This window comes from Lampetra fluviatilis, chromosome 24, assembly GCF_964198595.1.
Source record: "Lampetra fluviatilis chromosome 24, kcLamFluv1.1, whole genome shotgun sequence".
NCBI lineage: Eukaryota > Metazoa > Chordata > Hyperoartia > Petromyzontiformes > Petromyzontidae > Lampetra > Lampetra fluviatilis.
Window position 1 is genome coordinate 6,677,258 of NC_136298.1, and position 18,410 is coordinate 6,695,667.

Genomic DNA, 18,410 nt, shown 5'->3' on the forward strand with positions numbered 1-18,410 from the left:
ATGATCCTTGTGAAGTAACACAATCGTATTGCTTTTAGACCAGGAAGCCATGATATATACCGATCAGAAATGGCAAACAGCAAGCTTTAAATGGGGTGATCTGGTGTTCCCCATGCTCCAATAATGAGCAGTAAATGTAAAGGTGCAGCCCATTAAATTACTGTCTCATGTCACTGCTGGTGGATGGCCCTCCACTAGAGTGACTTCTATCGAGAGGGTCGATGTCTTCAATGCTGGACGGATGTCTTGGAAAAGGTGGGAGTACATATAGTTTACTCTATCACATGCGATCTGCAGCAGATCGACTAACTGTGGTGAATGCCTTTTCACTGCTGGGAGCAGAGAGGCGGGCAAACAAACAAAAGCATTCCCATTGTTTTAACTGCTGCACTGGAAGATGGAACTTGTGACCTGTGGATTGCAAGTCCGGTGTCACGGCAGCAGAATCCCCCCACTGAACAGCAGGGTCCCACCCTCACCCTTCAGATGCCTCGAAGTGGCTGGAGAGGCACTCCCGAGGGCAAGTTCGACATCGTGAAAGCAAAGCCGTTGATGCTATCACAGTACACATCATCACCCTTGCTTCCTTCCTTCTGCCAGATTCCTCAGCAATTGCACATTTGGCGTCTGACCTAACAAGTCTGCTCTTATAGCATCCCAATTTTCTGTTGAAGATGTTAAATATTCCCTCTCCGCCCTTCACCCATGTTAGCTGATACCCTAGTACAGGCTGTCATCGACTTGTGAACACAATTTGTTCCTGAGACCCGTTCGTAAGACAGAACAAAAAAATGTATCGTATATTTAAATGCCCACGCACACAAACACTTACAGCACGAGGTTAACTCATTACATATCGCGAAACAAAATAGTGCCGCTGTTCAATCGGCAAGCTTTAAGTCGATGTGAAAAAAAGATATATTTCATGGAAGTTGGGTCGTAAGTCGAGGACTGTATGTCGTTCTAAGTGGCATCAACACTTGACCAGTGGCAGTCTATAGGATTGAGCGCAAGCCAGCAATATTTTAAACACTCCTTTTGTTAGCCCTGAAAGTTTTCAGTAGAGGGCAGTAGATTTGCAGAAGAATGCAATGCCACAATTGCCTGATGTGTTTTGGTGTCCCTCGTCAAAGATTTTCTTGAAGCATAGACGTACATACAGTACAATGGATTTTGATACTTTCATTTGCTGCCCACAACGCAACCTATAACGCTTGTTAATCACTATTCGAGCTCAAGCATGCTTTGCTTCTGAGGTCTGATTAAATCAGGAGCATGCATTCTTGGTAGAGGCTGACCGAAACTGATTTTCTGGTTTCGGCCGAAACCGAAAGTAAACCGAAAGTTAACTTTTTGGCTTCAGCCGAAACAGAAACTATGCCGAAAGAGGCCATTTGCCAACTTTCGGCGCCAAAACCGAATTTCGGTCAGCCTCTAGACGCGTCACAGACTCGCACGCATGCACACCCAAGCCCCCTCCTGCTGTGTTGAACCCATGTGGAGGAGGAGGAGGTGGGATGGGGTGGTGGGAGGGTTGAATTGGATCATTGGAAGGGTGGTGGGTAGGTTGGTGTGTGTGTGACTGGTGGGCGGATGAGTGTGTACGTGCATGTATGCACACTGTTGACATCAGCACGCTGCTATAATCTGCTCAGTGCATGCGCGTGTCTGTTTGCTGTGCGTGCGCCCGTGTGTGTGTTGTGCGTGCCTCGAGCTGCCTGTGAGAGTCCAGCCTCTGAGCCGCTCAAACAAAAGTGCTCCTGGTGGACGGCTGCTGCTGCGAGTGCTGGCTACGCGTGTGCTGCTTGCTGCTGCTGCTCGCTAGTTTGGTGGTTTTGTGGGGGAAGTAATGTTTTTCTTATTCTTCTCCGTCGTCTGTCTTATCCCCCCCACCACCACCACCACACCCCTCTCTCCCCCATCCTTGCTTGAGTGTGCGTGTGTGCGTCTGCCATCAACCACCGCCGCCGCCGCTGCCCGGAGTCGCATGCGCGCGTGTAGTTTAGAGGCCGACCAAAACTGAATTTCTGGTTTCAGCCGAAAATTAAACCAGACCGAAAGTTAAAAATTTACTTTCGGCCAAAACCGAAAGTAAACCGAAAGTAAAAAAAATTTCTTTTGGCTGAAACTATGCCAAAAGAGGCCATTTGACAACTTTCAGCACCGAAACCAAAACCAAATTTCGGTCGGCCTCTAATTCTTGGTCATGCGGTCGTAGGCACCGTATTTAGTGGACTGCGTTGTAAACCCAGTCACCCGGGTTCAACACCAAACTATGTCTAACAGTGGTGATGATTATGCTGACTGGTCATGAACCTCCACTCGGTTTATTTAGTCCTAAATGAGTATCTAATGCATTGTGTATACACCAGCACTCGAGAGACAAAGGTGGCCGGGGCGAGGTTCTGGCCACACCCACATGCTCATGTGCCATTCCGGCCCTCATAGGTGCTTGCAGCACTTTCCACAACCACCTTTGTAAGTTACATGTCGAATCTTTGTCTTTGCGTGTGCTGTGCGTGTGCTGTGCGTGTGCTGCGTGTGTGTAGGTTCAACTTGATTCAGTCAACCAGCAACACGATGTGGAAAGACGGCATCAACTCACTTCAGTACTCGCTGGTGGAAAAAAAACTCGACCCACTCTATACGAACGTCACAGTGAACGTCGGCAACCCTTAGGAGTAGAGACCCAGTGTGTCCACCTTTCCAGGTTTGACTCCGGTATGACCTGGGTTTGACCCAGAGAGTCCGGGAAATTGGTATCTGTTGTCAGGTGGCAGGAATTGAATTTTACCGAGATCTGGTGGCGTCGTGTTAAACTTTCTAACAGCATACCTGTCAACCCCTTATCAGTGCCTACTTTATTACAGACCAATTTAGACCTTATTGGTCACGCCATGCCCTTATACATCTCATCGTTCATCCTAGAAAGTCCCATCACAAGGGAGAAACACAAATATAAAAAGATGTTGCCCGTATTGAAACAGCTGTACGCCGTATGGGCATGAAAACTCTTATTCCCTGTACAAGAATATGGGTTGACTGGTATGTAACAGTGCACTGCACAGTCTTGAGTAACCTCGGCTGACTGAAAATGTCTGAGTTTCGTCTTTGGAAAGTAAAAAGGGTGACAATCTTCTCTACAGGGACCTCGCTATATATCCGTGGTCATTTATTCCACAGATATATAGTGAGTTGTGTTTATATTGTAAATTAAGTATTCTAAATTCAGTGGCATAGCCTGGTTGGCATGAGGCCCCCTCCATTTTTCTTGTAACCCAGAATCTGGGCCCCACTGACATGTAAGCAACGGTGCAGTTTCACCGCCTGCACACTTGATAGCTGCGCAATTGATTGGATTTACATGCAAGGTGTGAGTGCATTGTATGAATTACGGTTCGTTTTTGTTTTTGACCTGGGCTGAGAGGCTCTGTATTTGGGGTCAATCGTGGGGATCATAAATGCCCGAAAAATAATAATAGGTTCTACCCTTTCTGGCAATACTACAGGTGTTAAGATGTTCAAACACCAAATAGAAACCTTTTGCAAGGAAATAAAGTCTGTATTAACCACACATACTTATGTTGAACATGCAAACAAACTCTGATAATATATGCATTATCTTTGAAACTGATTGGCCTACACCAGAGACAGCCTTCTTTATTGCCTAGTCTCACCGGGGTCAGACCAGAGAACGCCAAAAGGCGAACAGCACAAAGGCAGTGCAGGGTGAGCAGCAGACTATACCGAGGGTGAGCATATAAATGCTGTGATACGTGCATTGTCTTTGTACTGTTTGTATGTTCACCACAATCACGTGGTGAATGCAGACTTGATTCCTTGCAAAAGGAATCAAGTTTTTTACCGAATTCGAAAAAAATGGCTGCTTTTGTTATTTTGGTTGCCGACCACTGCCCAAACCCACATGTGCAGAGTCGATATCGAGCCAGTGGTGCTGCCACTGGGAGTGTCGTGGGTGTCCCCAACCCTCTCAGCATTTTTAGATAAGGCCAAGAGACTCCCAAAACATTATTGGGTACAAGTTCAGTGTTTTTCAGTTTCCATGTTTTTTCCTGCCTTTAACAATGTGACGTCATTGATAATGATGACAGAAACTTTAAATGCATAAGGAATCGTTGGCTTCGGAGTCAGAAGCCAATAGTCGCATATATTTAGTATAATCAAAGCATAAAATGCCTCGTTGATCAAGTGGGGCTTGAAACTCCCAGATCCCATCTGCAATCTAACTTCCACAGAGTGTCTGGACCCCTGACTAGCATCACTGTCCTGTGCAGTGTTGATGGGGTAGCTCTTGCACAGTTGCACGCGCGCACACACACAAGTAAATGATCGTGCTGTTCTACAAGGACTAGAGAGCTGGCCTCTGTAAACTTGCTCTTGCAGTCTATGGATTTACGTTTAAATTACTTAATACATGTGAAAAGCGGTGGTGCAGTGGTGAGTACAATGATCTACGAACCTGGTGACCTGTGGTTGATTCCCCGCCCCGGCTAACGTCATTAGCGAGTTATATCCGAACTAGTCGTGGCCTCCCCTCTTCAATAATTATCGCTACTAATAATCAGTGTGGGGAAGTATGATCACACAACCCCCGTGACAGACATAGCTTCATCCAGCAGTGGATTAACAAGAGACTGGAAATTATCACTTGTTTTCAAACACATAAATGATAATCACTGACATGGATTCTCATGAAGTTCGAGAAAGACAAGAGAGCTGAAATTTGGCACAAGTAATGCTTAGATCAAAAAAAATGTGAAAATCTAATTTATTTGAATTTAGCCTCCAAGATAATAGCCGAAAAGTTAATTCGTTTCACGCAAACGGAAAGAACCAGACTATCGTTCTGAATTTATTTAAGTCTCATACTGAACAGTTAAAAATAAACCATCACCATTGCGAGTTAACTAAACAGATAATCTTTAGTGGGAGTTTGACACTCAAGTCAAGAGAAAGCACGGAAAGTCCACAGCCACTAACTAATATTGCGCTCAACATAGTACCCTTCTAAAAAAAATATAGCCAAATGTATATTTTTGCAAAAGCTTTCTCAGTGTTTAAATGTATGCGTCAACAAATATGAAAATATAATATACATGCCAATTGATGTACCGATCATATTCTTAACAATGAACCTCACCGGTGGCTTACAATTGTTCGTGGCTGAATTTAACATCGACGTTTCGCTCAAACTGCTTTGAGCTTCATCAGGGGTAGTCTTCTCGGGAATCGGGTTGGTGTACGGGATTGGTTTTTTATTTTTTTAATACACGTTGGTATCTAGGCCATGTTTCACAAAAATATATATTTTTTAAACATTTAAGCACATGTTGCTGTGGTGCAAGCTGTTCTTGTTGAACAGGGTGAATAAACAACATAGCTAAGACATTTAATATTTGTTGGGAAAAATGTAACTTTAATAGACAAAACTGAACAAGTAACTGTAAAATTACGCTCCTATGCACATACTTGTGACTATATGTATTATGGTGTTGTGTTTTAAATGTATTTATATGTATAATTTAATCATTGTCAAAAGGTAGAAATAATTCATTATAACATCGTGTTCTACTCCCTTGGTGTTTTGGCCTATTGGGGCATGACCATTCCTTCACCAATTTCTTGCAGCAATCATTCCACTACCCGTACTCACAATCCATTCGATCTGGTTATTCTCTCACGAGCCCTGGCAGATAATACGGTACTTTGTGTTAAATGAAAATAATGTGTTTTTTATCTTTTGAACAATTTCCTTAGAATACATGAACATGCGGTATGGATACTTTAACTGATTTGCACTGTGTGGTGTGATGTGAGCCGTTTAATATTATTTTGTTTATTTGTATTTCTTATTGAAAAGATGATTCAGAATGTTTAACCATTCTCTCCGGGTAATCTTTATGATTGTGGAATAACGTGGGCAATAGTGCGTGGCACATTCACAATAAAATTTGATATGGTGATCTCATGTTTGGACGAGAGCAGTTTAATATAATTTCTTACAGGTGTTCATCAGAGGTGCATCTTTGTCGCTGCCACTTTGTGCTGTCGCCGTTTACCGATTGACGAGAAGAGCAACTGCAGTGTCAAGGTCCCAGATTTGCCCAGTTCAAATATCTACAAATTGCTCAATTGGGATTACACACGGCAATCATCACCTCTTACTGGCACCTGCAATTTCCCCCGCACCACTGATCGGCACGGTTGGCTTCGTACGGCGAGAAATAAGTTCATAATACATACAAATGCAAGTTTTTAGGCCAGGTGTTGAGTCACGGTGGGGGGGGGGGGATACATTTTCACATATTTGAGATGCGATTTAAAGCTTTCTCAGACGCCCTGGGATATAGGGCGCTATATCAAAAAACAATTAATATCAGCAATAGCCCATGAATCACGAAACTAATGAAGGTGCAGCCCTGTAATTTCTTGCTCACGCCACTGCTGGCAGAATGGCCTCTGCTAAAGAGATCTCCGTGACCCTCGTGATATAACGGGATAGGTGAATTAATGGATATCAAAAGTGAGTTTTTTTTATACCAAAAGGCAAACTGCAATAGCAAATGTTTGTGGTTTAAAAAAAAATACTCTCAAAGTATGTGAAGAAAGGACAATACACATACATTCACTCTTTTTCCTCCTGATGACGATCGTTTGTGTTGTGATCGAAACGTCGTAGTTTTTTTGTTTATTTTTTTTTATTTGAACCTATCTACGTGACTTTACCGAAAGACCCAAAGAATACGAATTCCTGCAGTCACGAAAAGTCAAGATGGAATAAATGTTATTAATTAACCTCAATTGTAAATACGTATTCATAAAAGTACTGTATATCAAAGGAGGCTTTGCTGGAAAACGCCCTTTTGTATTTCTAAGAATTCCATCTTCAGAAAAGATTATGCGAGTATGTCAGGAGTGGGAAAAAACTTATTTTTTCAGATCCGAATTTGAGGTTTAACGTTCAAACCTTAATAAACCTAACAAACCTCGTGGTTTTATTCGCAATACTCCCAGATCAGTACTAGTCCTCTGACGAGTCCATGTCGTCGCCCTCGGACATAGAACTACATTCGGCGAACGCCGCAAGTTGCTCTTGAGGCAGACCAACTTCTCCACGGAACTGGGCGCCAAGCTGTGCCTGAGCTTGCTGTGTATGAAGCCCATTTTTGAGAAGTTGCGCTCCGAGGCTGCAGAGGATATCGCCATCGTGAACAGCTTGATGCCGATCTTCTGAAGATCGGGCCAGGCCACGCCGTCAGACTGCCAATACTGCAAAGGTGTCTTACGTCCCTTGAACAGCATAATTAATCTAAACCCGCCGGCATCCTCCTGCTGCGCCGAAATGACGTACTCGGTAAGCTGCATAAAGAGCGCCTCTCGTCATTAACTGCTGTCTCATCATCGATCGGTGTCTCCAGTAAAATGTTCTCCAGCTCTTTTCGATTAGCCAGGCTCAAGCCCTCTCCAATGAAGCAAGGATCTAACAGATACGCCAGTCCATGGGCCTTTCCATACATGAACTGAAAGCGACTTGCTGCCAACTTGATCAAGTAATTGGTCTCTTCAGTGCTCGTATGACCGCCTTCGTGCAGCTTGGCAACCTCAGCAGGGAGGGCGTGAAAATCCAGCAAGACTTCAGAGACTGGTACGGAATCGGATTGATATTTGACAATCAATGCGTCGATGGTCGTGAGAATGACGAGGGACATCTGCAACAGAGAGACAAAGTTGTCGCTCGTAATGATGGTCTTGATTCGCATGCGCTCGGATTTTTGAGCTGCCATCCCCTTGATGAAGTCGCGAGCTGTGACAATGGAATGCAGAATCCTCTTCGACGACAACAGCGTCTCGCAACAGCCTTTTATCGTTCTCCAACGTGTAAGAGCCGGCCGGACCAATGCTCGAACGCCAGCGATCTTCTGTTCAGCCTGCAGCTGTGCCTTCAGAACATGACTTGTGAAACAATTTGACCGTGTCCTTGCACCCCACTATGAACTCAAGCAGGTATTCGAACGGATAGTCGATCAGGTATGTGTGTTCTGATTGGCCGGCTTTCATCGTCTTCGTGGCAGACAATATGTCTTTGACAAGCAAATGCAGAACATGCGACGTACAGCCTTGGACATTGGATGGGTGAGCATTCGAGAGCTGTTCCCACATTCTTGTTGGTGGATGTGTTGTCAGTGACCGTGCCAGTGAATATAGTCTTCGGATGGGACGCCATCACATGTTGAAGATCCGAGGCGATCCAGTCAGCGTTGTCGCCCTGCTCTCCAGTGGACACCGACTCGAGAAACAACGGTGTGGACGGCGATGTGACCATGTACTTCACAATCGGATCATTCTTGATGTTTGACCACGCATCAGATGTCAGGAAAACGGACTTATTGTCCAGGACGTTGTCAACCTTCTTCATGTCGAAGTACGCCCTGTCGAGCAATGGTCCGGCCAGCCTCTTCCTGTTCGGCAGCACTGCATCTGGGCGAAGGGCCTTCACAGCGATCACCAGGTTCTCCTCCTCGACCCGCTGGAACGACGTGCATCGAGATAAAGTAATGCATTGCTATGGCCTGCTCGAACTTCTCTTTCGTTCGCTTTTCGAGCTTGGGTATGAGGTGATCTTTGATCGATCCTTGCTTATCTCGGCCTCGCCGTGCGCTGTGTTGCACCGCTAGTCGATTAGATAACATGTGTTCAATAAACCCTCGGAGCCAGGATGACCGTCCAACTCCGATCGTCATTTATTGATTGTAACAAGTAAAACTGGTGAGAAAACACAGATACAGCATCTGTTATAATTCGGAAACACCCACACAATGAACACCACAGCATCAGAACATTGTCTTAGATAACAATAGATCCTAGAAGGACCAGGCCCCCACATTACCCCTGAACAACTAGACAAAGGCACAAGCTGGTGCGTTGCATACAGGCACATAGTGTATTCATCCCACTGCACCCCAAATGTACAGCATTACACTTAACACTAAACTGTGGATGAGATACTTCATCACTCTCAGGATCGCAACATAGGCACAAGTCTGACTCGACCTACTAAATCACAAGTAACATCCACAATAAGGAAAGTCACAGGCCTCGTATTTACTACAACAACTTAACGGCACCATAAAGGCATTTACATTGCTATAACGGTCATTCCAACATTACAACAGCATTTCCAATATTATAGGAATATAAACAACTTACAGATAATGCTTCTTAAGCTCCCACAATGGACAAGTGTGGCTGTGGTCTCACTGAGATGCGATGCGTGCCACCATCTTGACTTATCTGTGTAATGGCCGACGCCCCCGTGGTACAGTGGAAATCTAACATCGTCACTTCCTGGTCACGTGACCAACATTAGCATCCAAAAACAGGAACTTCCTGTGAACGTACGCTCCCCATCTGCCGTGAGGCAAGACATTGCTTCATCGACGAGGCATTCGATGTAGATGGAGTTGAGCTGCCGCTTGCCTTCAATGGCTTCGCCCACTTCTTGTTAGATGCATACTACTCAGGAAAATCATCTATCTCGGTGCCATTCATTGCCCTCCGAAAAGTGGCGCATGCATTCAGGTGCCTCCACCTGCTCACTCTTCTTGTGATGGTTGAATCTGGTGCGACAATGTTTGCAGATGGCGCTCTTCAACTTGTGCGGTTCCAGATCATCACTGAAGTAGTGCCAAAACTGGCCCATCGAGTGTCCTCTGGCCTTCCCTGCGTTCGCCGACACCTCGTCGGCCACTCCATCTTTCTCCTCGCCAGCCACTCCATTCTTCTCCATCACATATATGACATCACTATCACATTCTTCGGAATCGAGTGAATCCTCATCAAGGTCCTGATCCATGATCCTGCTCGTGGTGGAAATTGGGTTCGTTTGATGACACTAGTAACTCGGGTAATGGCAAGATTTCTGATTTCCAGGCTCCGGCCTTCCGCAGTCTGTGACTTCAGTCAGACTTCCTGCAAACCAAAATGGCGTCTTTTTATAATAAACCTCAAAACCTCACCCTAACTGGCCCTTCTGGATATTATCAAACCTAATTGTTTTAAACCTCACCTTGCCACCAATGGTATTTGTGCCTTTGTGGTGCCACAGCGACGGGGCCGCTCGGCCGAGCCAGGGAGCCGCCCGGCTTCCACCGCCGCACTGCCCCCCATCACCCCCCCCACATAAACACGCACCCGCACCCACGTAGGGCCTCGTGGTCGGGTCACCTACCCTGAGTTTTCACCCGAGGGCCCCCTAGGGGGGTTACCCCACGGTTTCTCAGGGCCAGGGAATTGGACAGGACCCTTCCCAGGCCAAGTAACACTGCGGCGCCGTGGGCGGATTTGAGATCGCACGACCACGGCGAGCTCAGAGAGCCCCGCAGTTAGAAACGCATACAAACACAAACACGGGTCAGCAAGGCAGATAGCTGGGATCAGGACCCGGGACGACTGATTGGTCGAAAGTTCAAAGGCCGGCGGGATCGCAGGGGAGCGGGAAATCCTGGGCTCAGGATTGGTCGAGAGACCAAGGCGGTCGGGACGGGGGCGCCTAGCCTTTGATGTAAATAGTTTAAAAGAAAACGCAGGGGCAGTAGGGAACTCTCTTCTTCTGGAGTTTGGACACGGGGTCAGCGACGAAGGAGTCATCGGGCGAGCCGCTAGATTGTCTGCAGGACGATCTGAGCGCCGCAAGGTCACCAAGGACTACAGACGGTATCGTGTTGCGCGCCTTACAACACCTCAGAGCGGAGAGTAGGATCCGTGGGAGAGGGTTAGTTCGGGGTAAGGACGAGTAGGAAAGCGGTTTGGCAGAGAGCGCAGCATAGAATAGGGCTACACGGCACCAGAGTGTGGGTTAGAAGCGCCTTGCTGGCTCGCACACACACACGGGTGGCTCGGTTGGTTAGCAAGGGCTAATAAAATCTCGAGCGTAGTAACAAAACCGTGTTGTTGGGTGTTTTTGGAACGTGGTATTAGCGTGCACTGCATTCGCGAGTGTGTGGTCGTTCTATGCATAAAGGCCGTGGTCTCTGTACGATTGTGCGGGTACGGAGGTGTGTGCGTTAACGCCCGGGGGGAGCACTTTTGTGTGTTGGCGTGACTACGCAGCCGTGTGAGAGGAGAATCGTCCTTGTACGATATTTGTGTTGACGTGCACGCGCGAGTGGGGGAGGGGACGAGTCGTCGTGTCGGCGTGTGCCCCGCTTGCGTGTGCTCGTTACTTGCGTAAAGTGCGGCGCGGTGGTGGACCCCTGACCCCCGACCCCGCCGCTCGAGCGCGTAATCGGCTGCGCATTGTTGTACGGTTTGTCTCGCGCGCACGGCGGCGGCGGCTTGAGTCGTTGTGTCGGCGTGTGCCCCGCCCGTGTGTGCTCGTTACTTGCGTAAGCTCTCGGCGTGCGTAATCGGCGTACCCCAGGTGCGCGATCGTAACGTGAGCGGCCAGCGTTGGGTGAGTGCCGTGCAGAGCTGTGTGTGGGTGTGCGCGTACGTGGTTAACCATGCCTGCTACGCGGACCCGCGGTGGAGGGGAATCCTCGGGTGACGGCTCCCACACCATGGGTGAGGAGCCTAGCGGCGGTTCGCTTAGCAGCGGGGGGGCGATTGATGATGTTAGTCCGGCCGTTAGTATTATCGAGGGAGGGATCTCGGGGGCTAGCGACCCCCACAAATTGGTGTCGGAAGCGGTACGGACCCCCGCGTTACCTCACGCTAAAATAAGACTGATATTTACCGGCCGGGGGGCCCCTTCGTGGAAGGCATTCGCCCGCAATCTCTTAGGGGCCAAGGAAATTAATGGATGGACGGACGCGCAGGCAGTACGTCAACTTAATATGAATCTTGATGGGCGGGCAGCCGATTTTGTAGAAGCGTTACCCGCGAGCGCACAGACACAGCTAGAGGAGCTGATGCGCCGACTCGATCAGCGTTTTGGCACGCGTGACGAGGAGGAAGCAAAATCGGCCTTAGAGGCGCGCCGTCGCCAACCTGGCGAAGATCTCCGTGATTACGCCGAGGATGTGCGCGAGTTAACAAAGATCGCACGCCCGGGGTACGCAACTGAGGTTATTGAGGAACTGGCTGCCGAGAAAATCCAGCGGTACCTGTCTCGCACGGCGTGGTGGCAGCCAGACATGAGCTGCCCACGTCTTCCCTTTAACACCCTTGTCGAGCGCGCACGTAAGTGTGAAAGAATTCACAGCGAACGCGCGCAGCTCCGGGGGCTGGGACGAGAGCGCGCCATTGCGAGCCTGCTCTCGGAAGACGAGGAGGAGGAACAGGAGCTCGCGAGGACGGTAAGGGGCCGGGAAAGAGAACCTCCAGTGTCCCGCGAGACAACCCCGGGATGGGTTGCCGGTATACAAACGGGTATAAAGGATGTCTCCGGCCAGGTAACCCAGGTACGCGAGGAAACGAACAAAAATATGACCCAATTGCAATCCTCCGTTGAGACCATCCGATCTGAAATGGGGGACCTACGCGCCACGGTGGGAGGGTTATCTGGGAGGGTAGCCCGACTAGAGGCGGAGGGTGGACAGCGGCGTAATGGGGGGGGAGGGAGTGGGCGGGGGGCCCACTACGGAGCCGCCCCCCCTCCCCGGGCATGTTATATGTGCGATCGCCGAGGGCATCTAGTGAGAGACTGTCCTGAAATCACCCGAGCTAGGCAGGCGCGGGGGTTAAACTCCAACGCCTCCTAGTGAGCGGACCAACTAGGGGTGCAATCGACGCGGTCCCGATACAAATAGACGGTAATGGTAATAATGGCGAGCGAGTGATCTCCACACAGGTTCCAACAACAACGCCCACGGAAACGGTGACTCCTGGCGACTGGCTACGGGAGCTGGTGGCGGGGATCACGGGGGCCACGTCGCTGGTGGAAGGGGAGGTACACGGAGTGCGTACCCGAATTCTGCTGGACACGGGGGCGGTGGCCTCGCTCGTGAGCGCAGCGCACTGCAGCGTGATCGGGGTCGACGTGCGTCACCTGCAGGCACCGGACCGCGCGCTGCACACGGCGAGCGGAGCCGGAATGGGGCTGCTGGGGAGAGCCACCCTAGAGGTCCGCATAGGAAACCAGGTGTGCACACAGGAATTCTACGTTTCGAGTGTGTTGTGCCACGAGTGCATTGCAGGAACGGACCTCCTGGAAAAGTTGGGACTTAACGTACAGCCCCGGCAACGATGCGCTACGGTGGAGGGCAGCGGGGAGCGGATTCCGTTCCTAGGACAGGAGCCGAATCGCCCACGCTTCACACCCGTGGCCGCTACGCTGGTGTCGGCCGTCACCATCGGGCCTCTCGCCGAGATGCTGGTGCCAGTGGCAACCCTCTCCACCGACCCAACCCACCGACCATCGGGCGAGGTAATGCTGACTCCTCACCCGGAGTTGGCATCGCGATATGGGGTGGTAGGGTCAGCCACACTGGTAAACGCAGATGGGGGCCGGCTGTTTATACGTGTGTTTAACCCACACAGTACCCCGGCAATGATACGACGACGCACCCCGGTAGCCACCGTACACCCCCTGCACGCTCGCCACTCGAACGACTCGGTGTTCGCACTCTGGGCGGAGGACCCTGGCCGCCCCGAGGACAGCCAGGATCTGGCCTGGCGGGTCGGCCCGACCCCCCGAGCCGAGATTGTTCCCCTGCAGGATGCGTTACATGTGCCTTGGGCAGCCTTACCTAAGGGGGAGGCCGATCAGCTGCGCGGGTTATTGCGGGAGTACGCCGACGTGTTCAGTGAGCACGATTCGGACGTGGGCCGGACCGACCTGGTCAAGCACCAAATTGACACAGGTGCAGCCCGACCCATCAAACTCCCCGCATACCGAGTGGGCGCGCCTGAACGGACCCAGATCAAAGAGGCAGTCACGGATATGCTACGCGATAACATAATCCAGCCCTCCGCGAGCCCTTGGTCTGCCCCGGTGGTACTGGTAACGAAAAAGGATGGGTCAACCCGGTTCTGTGTCGATTACCGTAAACTAAATGCAGTCACGCTCGGCGATGCCTTCCCCATACCCCGCATCGACGACACCTTCGACAGTCTCGCAGGAGCGCGGTATTTTTCCACCCTCGATCTGGCGTCCGGTTACTGGCAGGTGGAGATGACGGAGGAAGATCGGCCGAAAACCGCATTCACCACCCCGATGGGACTATTCGAGTTTCGAGTACTCCCGTTCGGACTCACCAATGCGCCTGCGACGTTCCAGCGGCTGATGGAGTTGGTGATGCGGGGCTTGCAATGGGAACAGTGCCTGATTTACTTGGACGATGTGATAGTGTTCAGTAGATCTTTGTCTGAGCATTGGTCCAGGCTTCGAGAGGTGTTCCAGCGACTGCGAGCGGCTCATCTCAAGCTCAAGCCACGTAAGTGTTACATCGCACAACGCGAGGTGGGGTACCTCGGGCATCGCGTCAGCGAGGCAGGTGTGCACACCGATCCGGAGAAGGTACGCGCCGTAGTGGAGTGGCCACGGCCAAGGAATCTGACGGAGATCAGATCATTTTTGGGGCTCGCCACCTATTATCGTCGATTTGTAAAGGGATTCAGCGAGATTGCACGCCCCCTCACCCAACTCACCTCCCCTAAGCACCCCTACCAGTGGACGGGGGCCTGCCAGACGGCCTTCACCACTCTCAAAGATCACCTCACCCACGCCCCCACCCTCGCTTTCCCCGATTTTACCACCGATTTTATTTTGGACACCGACGCCTGCAGCAGCGGGCTGGGCGCGGTGTTGTCACAGGTACAGGAGGGGACGGAACGAGTCATCGCGTACGCCAGCCGGACCTTGAGTGGGGCCGAGCTGAACTATTGCGTGACCCGCCAAGAGTTGTACGCCGTAATTTTCGCATGCAAACAGTTCCGGCCGTATTTGTACGGCAGGAGATGTCGCGTACGCACCGACCATTATGCTCTGCAGTTCCTTCTTACATTCAAGGAGCCGCGGGGGCAGATGGCCCGGTGGTTGGCGCAGTTGCAGGAATACAACCTGCAAATCGAGTATCGGGCTGGCCGGACGCATGCAAACGCGGACGCCTTGTCGAGGCGACCCACGGTGTTCGCCGAGACGAGGGCGGAGGAGGCCTGCCCGTGTTTCACGGGGGGACGCTGCCGGCAGGCAACGGACCCCCGAGCGGCCGCGGCCACTGACCCCCCCCCAGCGAGAGAGAGTGCAGTGTGCGCCACAGAGACCCTCGCAGGTGGCACCGAGAATCCCGTCGACCGCCCGGCAAGCGCGGGACCCGCAGCTCGGGACCCGATCGGACGGATCCAGGAGGACGTCGGCTGCGCCTTCCCGGGCCTGAACGACGAGCAGCTGAGACAGACCCAGCAGCGAGATCCGGATCTGGCGGCGGTGGAGGCGGCACTGCGAGAGAAGGAGGATGCACTACCAGGGCCCTGGAGCGGTTTGTATGCCCGGTTGTGTGTGGAAAACGGGGTGGTGAGGGAACTGGCCGACGCTGGGCAGCCTGGGTGCATCTGCGTTCCCGCCCATGTGCGACCCCAACTACTACAACTGGTACACGACCACCCGCTCGGGGGCCATGATGGGGAACGGCGCACCCGGGAGACTCTGCGTCGCCAGTATCTCTGGCCTAAATTGGCGCAAGATGTGGCCGCCTGGGTGCAGGGCTGCCGGGCCTGTCAGCAGTGTGGGCAAAAGCCGGCGAGGTACCAGGTACCACTGAGGCCGTTCCGAGTCAGTCGGACGAATCAGTTGGTCGGAATCGACCTGCAGGGGCCCTTTCCACGATCCCACCGGGGCAACCGATATATTCTTGTAGCGGTGGAGTACTTCACCCGCTACCCCGTGGCGGTGGCTATCCCGGATAAAACAGCCCTCGTAGTGGCCCGGGCCTTCGTGGAAAACTACGTACTTAAGTGCGGGATCCCCGAACGAGTCATTACCGACCAGGGTAGTGAATTCGAGGCCGAACTATTCCAGGCGCTGTGCCGAGAGTTCTGGATCCAGAAGGACCGAACCACGGCATATCACCCCCAGGCGAACGGGATGGTAGAGAGGATGAACCAGACTCTGGCCGGGAAGCTTAAACGCATGGCGGCCGCGAATCAACAGGACTGGGACGAACACCTCCCCTATGCCCTGTTCGCCTACACCACCGCCGTTCACACATCTACAGGACAGACCCCGTTCCTAATGATGTTTGGTCGCGAGTCTCGCCTGCCCGCAGATCTGCTGTTCGGTGTCCCTCCGCCGCAACGGGAGGAAGGGAGCCACCCCGTGGAGCACTTGCTGGAGACCCTGCGAGGGGCCAGGGGCCGAGCCTACCCGAACGGAGAGGCCGCGCACCAGCGGCAAGAGCAGGGCGCCCGACCCCGTATGGAGCCCCCCTTCTACACTGCGGGCTCCGAGGTGTGGCTGTACACTCCCCGCGTCGGTGCCGGACAGGTGGGGAAGCTGACCACCTACTGGCGAGGACCCTGGATTGTGAGACGGCAGATCTCACCATGGACGGTGCTGATTCAGGGAGGAGAGAGGGGCCGGGAGATGGTGGTCAACATCCGCCGACTGAAGCCGTGGCGAGCAGCCCCCGAGGGGGGGAGCCCCGCCGTCCAAGTACCCCGAAACCCCGGGGTCCCCCCACCCCCCGTGCCCGGGGGCCTCGCGCAGTATATGGGCCCCACGGAGCCCCGGGCTCCGAGGGGCCCCGGGCGGGGCCGGGGGCGACGAGGACGGCGACCCTTAAACCCCACCGCCTCTGAGTTTGTTCCCCAGCCCGCAAGTGCCAGAGACTGAGGGGAGCCGTTGGAATGGAGGAGGAGACCACCGCCGGAGCCCCAGGAGACGGAGCCGCCACCCCCGAGGCCAGCCACAAGGGCCGGGCAAATCCCGCGGATCCCACGGCGATACCTCGTGGGGGCAACCCAGGCGAGGTGCTCCAGTCAACCCGGGACGGGGACTGGCACCCCGGGGGGCTATGTGGTGCCACAGCGACGGGGCCGCTCGGCCGAGCCAGGGAGCCGCCCGGCTTCCACCGCCGCACTGCCCCCCATCACCCCCCCCACATAAACACGCACCCGCACCCACGTAGGGCCTCGTGGTCGGGTCACCTACCCTGAGTTTTCACCCGAGGGCCCCCTAGGGGGGTTACCCCACGGTTTCTCAGGGCCAGGGAATTGGACAGGACCCTTCCCAGGCCAAGTAACACTGCGGCGCCGTGGGCGGATTTGAGATCGCACGACCACGGCGAGCTCAGAGAGCCCCGCAGTTAGAAACGCATACAAACACAAACACGGGTCAGCAAGGCAGATAGCTGGGATCAGGACCCGGGACGACTGATTGGTCGAAAGTTCAAAGGCCGGCGGGATCGCAGGGGAGCGGGAAATCCTGGGCTCAGGATTGGTCGAGAGACCAAGGCGGTCGGGACGGGGGCGCCTAGCCTTTGATGTAAATAGTTTAAAAGAAAACGCAGGGGCAGTAGGGAACTCTCTTCTTCTGGAGTTTGGACACGGGGTCAGCGACGAAGGAGTCATCGGGCGAGCCGCTAGATTGTCTGCAGGACGATCTGAGCGCCGCAAGGTCACCAAGGACTACAGACGGTATCGTGTTGCGCGCCTTACAACACCTCAGAGCGGAGAGTAGGATCCGTGGGAGAGGGTTAGTTCGGGGTAAGGACGAGTAGGAAAGCGGTTTGGCAGAGAGCGCAGCATAGAATAGGGCTACACGGCACCAGAGTGTGGGTTAGAAGCGCCTTGCTGGCTCGCACACACACACGGGTGGCTCGGTTGGTTAGCAAGGGCTAATAAAATCTCGAGCGTAGTAACAAAACCGTGTTGTTGGGTGTTTTTGGAACGTGGTATTAGCGTGCACTGCATTCGCGAGTGTGTGGTCGTTCTATGCATAAAGGCCGTGGTCTCTGTACGATTGTGCGGGTACGGAGGTGTGTGCGTTAACGCCCGGGGGGAGCACTTTTGTGTGTTGGCGTGACTACGCAGCCGTGTGAGAGGAGAATCGTCCTTGTACGATATTTGTGTTGACGTGCACGCGCGAGTGGGGGAGGGGACGAGTCGTCGTGTCGGCGTGTGCCCCGCTTGCGTGTGCTCGTTACTTGCGTAAAGTGCGGCGCGGTGGTGGACCCCTGACCCCCGACCCCGCCGCTCGAGCGCGTAATCGGCTGCGCATTGTTGTACGGTTTGTCTCGCGCGCACGGCGGCGGCGGCTTGAGTCGTTGTGTCGGCGTGTGCCCCGCCCGCGTGTGCTCGTTACTTGCGTAAGCTCTCGGCGTGCGTAATCGGCGTACCCCAGGTGCGCGATCGTAACGTGAGCGGCCAGCGTTGGGTGAGTGCCGTGCAGAGCTGTGTGTGGGTGTGCGCGTACGTGGTTAACCATGCCTGCTACGCGGACCCGCGGTGGA

At 52.7% G+C, this 18,410-nt stretch overlaps 1 protein-coding gene across 4 annotated transcripts in view; it reads left to right on the forward strand.

The window, feature by feature from the left end:
• LOC144941097 (beta-1,4-galactosyltransferase 2-like) overlaps positions 1-4,983 on the forward strand; it is a 41,944-nt gene extending 36,961 nt beyond the window's left edge. For 2 of the 4 annotated variants that reach the window (XM_078867576.1, XM_078867577.1), the window contains one exon: positions 2,550-4,983. In XM_078867576.1, the coding sequence (XP_078723702.1) occupies positions 2,550-2,738 (189 nt within the window). In that variant the 3' untranslated portion in view covers positions 2,739-4,983. The remainder of the gene's footprint in view (positions 1-2,549) is intronic. The other 2 variants (XM_078867578.1, XM_078867579.1) reach the window with 1 other exon arrangement.
• Positions 4,984-18,410: the final 13,427 nt, after the last annotated feature.